Below are 8,309 nucleotides of genomic sequence, written 5' to 3'. Positions count from 1 at the left end.
GAATCCCTCTGACGCAAGCAGACGCTCTCTCACACACACACACATACACACACACACACACACACACACATATACACACACACACACACACACACACACACACACACCTACATACGTGCACACACTCGACAGAAATCTGCAAACAAGTGTGTTATCTATGCCTGAGGAGCGGGGGGAGGGCGGGAAAGACACAGTAAGAGACGGGAGAAGAAAGAATGTCGAGGTGGGAGATGAGGGATTGGGAGGTGTGTGTGTGTGTGTGTGTGTGTGTGTGTGTGTGTGTGTGTGTGTGTGTGTGTGTGTGTGTGTGTGTGTGTGTGTGTGTGTGAAAAGGGATGCAGGAAACAGGCAGGGATGGGGAGAGCAATAAGCAGATGATGAGCAAGAGTGACCGCAGCAGATGTTGACTGTCCTCCGTCTGCCAAGCAAACACATTCAACATACAGTGACACACACACACACGCACGCACACACACACACACACGCACACACACACACGCACACACACGCACACACGCACGCACACACGCACAAGCAAACAAACACAGGGATGGAAACAGAGAAAACAAACAAACAAAGCAAAATATGTTAAAAAGTGTTTTTCTAATCACTCAGTTATGATCCACATTTCAGCTTTTTCCCTCCTCTTTTTATTTTTTCCCTCCCATCTCTCTTCACGCCTCTTTCCTCTCAGGCTTTTTTCCTCTGGGGATGATGGGAGATGCAGCTGGATATAACCCCCCCACACACACACACACACACACACACACACACACACACACACATACACACGCTCCCTCTCTCTCCCTCTCTCTCCCTCTCGCTGCCTCGCTGGCACAGTGGAGAGGTAAACAGAGGAGGAGATCTCATTTGGTTCCTGAACTCTTGCAGCGCTCAGTGCTGCCACACACACACTCTCCATGCAATTCTTTTACACAAACTCACGCACGCACACGCACACACACACACACACACACATATACACACAGCACACAGTGGTCTTGGAAGCAGAAGATCCTAACAATCCTGGACCAGTCTGGACTCACGGCTGCCAGCAGTGACTAAAAAGAAGAAGAAGAAGAAGAAGAAGAAGAAGAAGAAGAAGAAGAAGAAGAAGAAGAAGAAGAAGAAGAAGAAGAAGAAGAAGAACAAGAAGAAGAACAAGAACAAGAAGAAGAAGAAGAAGAGGATAAGAGGAGCGTGACGTTTTGTATTTGTTGAATCCCCGGATCGAGCTGAGGATGGAGAATACATGAGGAAGAGATTTGAGACGCTCGGGGGGGAAATGCTGCTGAGTAAAGTTTGTGGATATTTCTAGAGGGAATTTTTAAGCCCTTGAACTTTGGGGAAGAATCGCAGAGGACGCTCGGCTGAGAGCAGACTGCAAAGACACAAAGGTGAGAAAGAGCATGTTTCTATTGCATGATTTGTATTTATTTGTATGTAGCAGATAATGCACTGAATAATTTTTCAGTAGGACAGCTGACACTGCAACAGTAGGGATCCTGACTGACGTCCTCTACCTTCTTTTTATTATCGATTCAATAAGTTTGTAAGATCAATAAATATGTGGTTAATCATTGTGGTTATTAAAATGTAAGTGAGCTCTCATATGTATCATAAGTATCACTTTGCATCCTCACAACTTGTTGCTGTTTGTTTATATGTGATCGTGAAATATTTATATTTCACCTTAATTTGTATAAATGGGGAATAGAGAGAGAGGAGACGAAGGTCCCGTGGCTTAAATCAAACCGTGACGGTCACGTGTCATGTAACCACGTCACGTGTCATGTAACCACGTCACGTGTTAATGTGTTCGTTCTAGTAAAATAAATAAAAGTAATTTTCTTTCTTTTCTCTCTTTCTGCCTCCAAACTTGTGTTTCCTGTCTGAAGCCTGCAGGTGGGACGTTGGACAGGAGGGCAGCATGGCGCCCACCAACCCTTCCTCCAGCCCCCTCGTCCTCTCCCTCCTCTTCCTCTCCTTCCTCATAACTCAACCCGCCCTCACCCAAGACCCATCCGTCACCACGGTGACAGCATCCGAAGGAGATGCGTTAATCGTCCCCACCGCGCAGGCCAACCAGACGACTGCCAGCTACATGGAGACCACTCAGGACACTCCTTTAGAGACGGGGCTGTCCACTCCTGCCAGCGGGGGAGACGGGGACGACGAGGACGCGTTTCCCTCCAGCGGGACACGTTGCCAGGGCTACTACGACGTCATGGGCCAATGGGATCCGCCGTTCAACTGCAACGCCGGTGTCTTTCTGCACTGCTGCGGTACCTGCTTCTACCGCTTCTGCTGCCAGTTCCGGCAGCAGCGGCTGGATCAGAACATCTGCTCCAACTACGACACGCCCATCTGGGCCAACACCGGCAAGCCCGTGGACACCATCACCGAGGGCCATGAGGACCAGGACCGGGACCGCACGCACCTCATCGTCTACATCATCTGCGGCGTGGTGGCCATCATGGTGCTGGTGGGCATCTTCACCAAACTGGGCCTGGAGAAGAGCCGCGGAGGAAGTGTAGGAGGAGCAGCGGGGGCGGGGCACGCTGACATCAACTCCAGGTGAGGAGCGTGAGTGTGCGGCAGAATCCTGTTTCCATTTAATGTCAAGCGAATGTTGAGCAAACTTTTGAAATGTCGCAAAATAAATGCAAATTCCATCAACTTATTCTGAGCGAATGTACGACTACAGCGGTGTGTCGTTACAAGTTGGCACTGTATGCCGGACACGGTGGTAAACAGTAGAGGAAGGCTTCACACCGGACACCAGACGAGACGCCATCTTATGAGAGATAATAGAGAGAGATGTCAGCTAGTATTGGCGGGGAAGATGGCGACAGCAGAAACAGCTGATCAGTCATGTGAGTTAAATGTAGCTTTATTTGTCGCTACGTCAGAACTTTTCCGGCAAAGGCAAAAACCACCTCAAGTTTTCACAAATGTAACTATTTCCACGCAGCTTTTCGAATCCCATACTTAAAAATTTGCATGAAAATATGTGAATGGAAACACGACTAGTGTGTGTGTGTGTGTGTGTGTGTGCGTTTGTGTGTGTGTGTGTGTGTGTGTGTGTCTGTGTGTGTGTGTGTGTGTGTGTGTGTGTGTGTGTGTGTGTGTGTGTGTGTGTGTGTGTGTGTGTGTGTGTGTGTGTACAAATCAATCAGTCTTTTCTAACAACATAACTACGTCCTGGAGGTGTGATGTGACTGGAAAGTTTGTGGATTTCAGTATCGAGTGAGAGAGAGAGTGTGTAGAATGCTGTGTGAGTGTGCAAAGCGTTGTGTTTGTGTACCATATAATTCTCATTGTCTACACACTCCTACACACACATATATCACACCCCTATTTTCATTTTGCTCATCATTTTTTTTATATGTTTCCAATTTTGGATTTTCTTTGTTTTTAATTTCTTTGTGCCTTTTTCTTTCTTTCTCATTTTTCATATGCTTTCGTTTTTCTCCCCTTGTGAACCGTTTGTTTTGCTTGTAAGCGTGACTTTAAATATTGACGTGAATATTTAAAATAAACAAAAAAAAAGAAAAAAAGACAAATCGAACTAACTATTCTTGCAGAATTAACGAAGCACTCTTGGAAGCAGTCTTTAAGCACTCTTGAAGCAGTCTTGAACCACTCTTGAAGCAGTCTTGAACCACTCTTGAAGCAGTCTTGAAGCACTCTTGAAGCACTCTGGAAGCATTCTTGAACCACTCTTGAACCACTCTTGAAGCAGTCTTGAAGCACTCTGGAAGCATTCTTGAACCACTCTTGAAGCAGTCTTGAACCACTCTTGAACCACTCTTGAAGTAGTCTTGAAGCACTCTTGAATCACTCTTGAATCACTCTTGAAGCAGTCTTGAAGCAGTCTTGAATCACTCTTGAATCACTCTTGAAGCAGTCTTGAAGCACTCTTGAAACACTCTGGAAGCACTCTTGAATCACTCTTGAAGCAGTCTTGAAGCACTCTTGAATCACTCTTGAATCACTCTTGAAGCAGTCTTGAAGCACTCTGGAAGCATTCTTGAACCACTCTTGAAGCAGTCTTGAACCACTCTTGAACCACTCTTGAAGCAGTCTTGAAGCACTCTTGAATCACTCTTGAATCACTCTTGAAGCAATCTTGAAGCACTCTTGAATCACTCTTGAAGCAGTCTTGAAGCACTCTTGAAACACTCTGGAAGCACTCTTGAATCACTCTTGAAGCATTCTTGAACCACTCTTGAATCACTCTTGAAGCAGTCTTGAAGCACTCTGGAAGCATTCTTGAACCACTCTTGAACCACTCTTGAAGCAGTCTTGAAGCACTCTTGAATCACTCTTGAATCACTCTTGAAGCAGTCTTTAAGCACTCTTGAAGCACTCTTGAAGCACTCTTGAAGCAGTCTTGAAGCACTCTTGAATCACTCTTGAAGCACTCTTGAATCACTCTTGAAGCAGTCTTGAAGCACTCTTGAATCACTCTTGAATCACTCTTGAAGCAGTCTTGAAGCACTCTTGAATCACTCTTGAAGCAGTCTTGAAGCACTCTTGAAGCAGTCTTGAAGCACTCTTGAATCACTCTTGAAGCACTCTTGAAGCACTCTTGAATCACTCTTGAATCACTCTTGAATCACTCTTGAAGCACTCTTGAAGAACTCTTGAAGAACTCTTGAAACACCCTGGAAGCACTCTTGAAGAACTCTTGAAGCACTCTTGAAGCACTCTTGAAGCACTCTTGAAGCACTCTTGAAGCACTCTTGAAGCACTCTTGAAGCACTCTTGAAGCACTCTGTGTGCTTCTGTGCAAGCATTCGCACAAAGGTTTGCCTCAAGGTGTGCAAGGTTTTGCAATGAGCACATGTCGAATCACTTCATACACTTAATGGGCCGGACTGTCACGTAAATGTCGTCGTCATTAGCTGAGAAACAGATTATTTCCCACTTCACTGAACACACAGCCTCGTGTGTAGCAGACTTTTAGCTCTTACAGTTTCGTATTCCCATCTGACACACACACACATGTAAACACACACTCACGCTGCAGTCGTGTTAAATACAGGGTCCAGGGTTCAATCTGCTCGCCTCAGGAAATCATTAAAGCAAACAGCGCACAGCATGGGCGCAAATATCCCCCGCTTTCATCCCAAACCATCTCACCCTCGCGAGCTGCCGCTCCTCGTTCTCTTCTCTGTCGAGATCATTTTATCTCTCTGAGCTTCATGTTTTTGATCTTGTCTTCTTCCACGAATCTCCATTTCATCACGTGCCGCCACTGTTGTCACACTGTTCATGTCACTCAAACTTCTTCACAGCCTTCCTCCTCCCTCGCTCTTTCTCCCGCTATCATCCGTCCTTTCTGCTCTTCTTCTCTTTCTTTTCATCCCTGTTCTCTCTCCTCTCCAAAGAACCCAGTCTCACATCTTTATTCACTCCTCTCTTCCTCCTCGTCCACCACCCCGAGCCCTCCTCTCATGTCAGTCTCACACCTCACTCGTCTCTTCCTCTCCTTCTGTTTTCACCTATTTTTTATTGGTGTTTTTTGCATTTGAGGAACCTCCACCGACCAGCAGCTCTGCTTGTGCGTCTCCCGTTAATCTGATAACACGCAGCCAGGATTAATATCTCCTGCAGGGTAGCACCTCACTGAAATAGAAACACTCCGGCAGCATAAACACCCTCTCACCGTGAGCCCATCTCGACAGATTAGCGCTCCTCCTCACGATTTAACAAATTTCACCAAGATTACAGCTTTACCGTTTCTGCACTGCTCTGCCTGCTCGTTTAGTTATTAGCCCTGTGACATAAATCTCTGGTCCAAAAGTGTGCGTGCAGCTAAGACCTGCACGCACTTTACGCCCACCCACTTTAGAGTTGGAAGCACAAAAGGAAACTTCTGCACTCTGCACCTGCTCTGTTTTCCTTATTTGCATCTTTGTCTGAACATCCTGCGAGCAGAGGACGATTAACACCAGTTCTCTCAGAATCAGCTTTGAAAGTTAACATCCAGAATGATCCTCCTCTGAGATTAGCCTCCCACACACACACACACACACACACACACACACACACACACACACACACACACACACACACACACACACAAACACACCTTCTTAACCTCTTAGGGAGTGGGCAAATTTTTCCGGACTCATCCAAAATCAGGTTCAGTGTATTTGCATGCTGCACTGAGAGCGCCGCCTCAAGTCACACGTGTCACGTCTGATGAGAGGCCTCATCTGGAGCGGCGCTGGCTTTACACCCAGAGAGTAAACAAACGCTGATGACCTTCATGATTTACACACATGCACTCGCACTGATTTATAGTTCAATTAGCAACAAGGAGGATAGTGGTGGCATTTAGGCTGCGTGAGCACGGTTCAGATGACCACAGGGAGGGTCAGGGCAGCCAGCAGGGGGAGTGGAATTCAAATGTCCACCTAACACAAAGCGTGAGAGGCCGAGGACCAACATGGTGGCAGCAGAGGTCACAGGGTTCAAACACTGTGTGTGTGCGTGTGTGTGTGTGTGTGTGTGTGTGTGTGTGTGTGCGTGTGCGTGTGCATGTGCGTGTGTGTGTGTGTGTGTGTGTGTGTGTGTGAGTAAGTGAGTGCATTCATGTGAGAGTGTGTGCTCATGTATGTTGTATATCTATATATACGTTGTTTCGCCATTTGTATGACCGAGCACACCAGATGATGTCAACGGGGGAAAAACGAACTTGTAACTCCGATATAATATAAAGAACCAACTTCTTATATGTTCGAACTGTCCTCAGTATTAAAGTACAAAATGATTCCTCTTCGACTGAACACAATGGGCCTCGTGCAGGAAACGATATACACACTGATTTCCTCTTGTTATTAATCGTAGCCACGATGTCGTGCTCTTTGATTTCTGGGATTCAGCGACGTTTTCTTACTAAGATGAGAATAAAACTTCTTGTTTTCACAGGAAACACAAGTTCAGATTTATACGTTAATGATAATGATTTATTTAAAGAAATACATTTGGTCCTTTGATCCCAATTAAGATCATAGAAACTTTGGGTGATTTTGTGTAAATCACATGTTTACTTAGTTTAAGTTTATGTAAAAGTACGTCAACTTCACTACTGCTGAAGTTCTTCTTCTGCAGACTGTTTAGGTGGCATCTCTCCAATTTCTGGGCATGTGTGTATTTATCCCTGTCCATCCAATTCATGATCAAGTTCTCATCCTGCATCCGCAGATCTCTATGTTTCACTGTGTTTGAATGTAGTTCATCACCAGTGTGTGTGTGTGTGTGTGTCTGTGTGTGTGTGTGTGTGTGTGTGTGTGTGTGTGTGTGTGTGTGTGTGTGTGTGTGCGTGTGTCTGTGTGTGTGTGTGTGTGTGTGTGTGTGTGTGTGTGTGTGTGTGTGGGCCTTTTATCCATGGTGTTATGTAATGAAGGACAGTGGTGTCACTTAAAGGGTTTGACTGCTCTGCCCTGATTTAAGGCAGACAGATAAGCAATACTCAATACAGCCGGGCAAACATGTGGACCACAACAACACGCAACGAGTGGGAACACTTTTCCATTCCAGCCTCTCTTCCTCTTTCACACACACATTACAACGACACCAGGATTTAGTGTCATGGTTAATATTTCAAGGGGGCAATTTTGGCGCTATTTTTAGCGACAGTTTCGGGGAAATTGGGGCAATTTGATTGAGCTGTAAAATAATATATTGCACGGCAAATAACATGAGTTAGAAGTTAGAAACACCTTCAGGTTGTAGATTCATATGTTGGTTTTCTTTTTTAAATGTCTTATAAATGATTAATAAGCATTCATTAGAGCAGTTTTGCTTTGTCTTCTCGACTTCTCCTTAATCTGTCTTGATGGCTTATTAGAAAGCGAGAAAGTCGTGGCCTTTTATAAAGACTTTCATAACTGCAGACCGGATGATTTGATAGAGAGCGATAAAGTCGTTGACAAAGGGGTCATGAGTTTGGATTAGACATCAGACCTGCAGTTGTAGAAGTCCATCACCACGATCTGCAGGAGGCTGCTGCACGATGAGATAAAGAGCTGGACAGAAACAACAACAAAGCAAGTTATGCTAGAAGATTATTTCACAACCTGGCCATAACTTATCCTATTCTAGAGGCAGAGATTGAGTCTATAATGACCAAAATAACCTTGTATGTGTTTTGCAACAAAAACTTGAGCTGGATGTTGTGATAGATGCACAATTCTGATTGCATAAGAGATCCCTGTATCATGATACGTATCAATACACAGCCCTAACGTTGGACACAAAGTCAAGAACACATCTATTGTGCATTCCTACTTCTC

The 8,309-nt window shown here is 45.2% G+C and overlaps 1 protein-coding gene across 1 annotated transcript in view; it reads left to right on the top strand.

Annotated features, from left to right (window-relative positions):
* The first annotated feature begins 1,042 nt into the window (after positions 1-1,042).
* shisa8b (shisa family member 8b) overlaps positions 1,043-8,309 on the top strand; it is a 31,957-nt gene continuing 24,690 nt past the window's right edge. The window contains exons 1-2 of the mRNA XM_029456624.1: positions 1,043-1,397; positions 1,899-2,577. Of these exons, the coding sequence (XP_029312484.1) occupies positions 1,931-2,577 (647 nt within the window). The 5' untranslated portion in view covers positions 1,043-1,397; positions 1,899-1,930. The remainder of the gene's footprint in view (positions 1,398-1,898; positions 2,578-8,309) is intronic.

The sequence above is a fragment of the Cottoperca gobio genome, chromosome 19, assembly GCF_900634415.1.
Source record: "Cottoperca gobio chromosome 19, fCotGob3.1, whole genome shotgun sequence".
NCBI lineage: Eukaryota > Metazoa > Chordata > Actinopteri > Perciformes > Bovichtidae > Cottoperca > Cottoperca gobio.
This window is presented reverse-complemented; position numbering and strand designations above follow the sequence as displayed.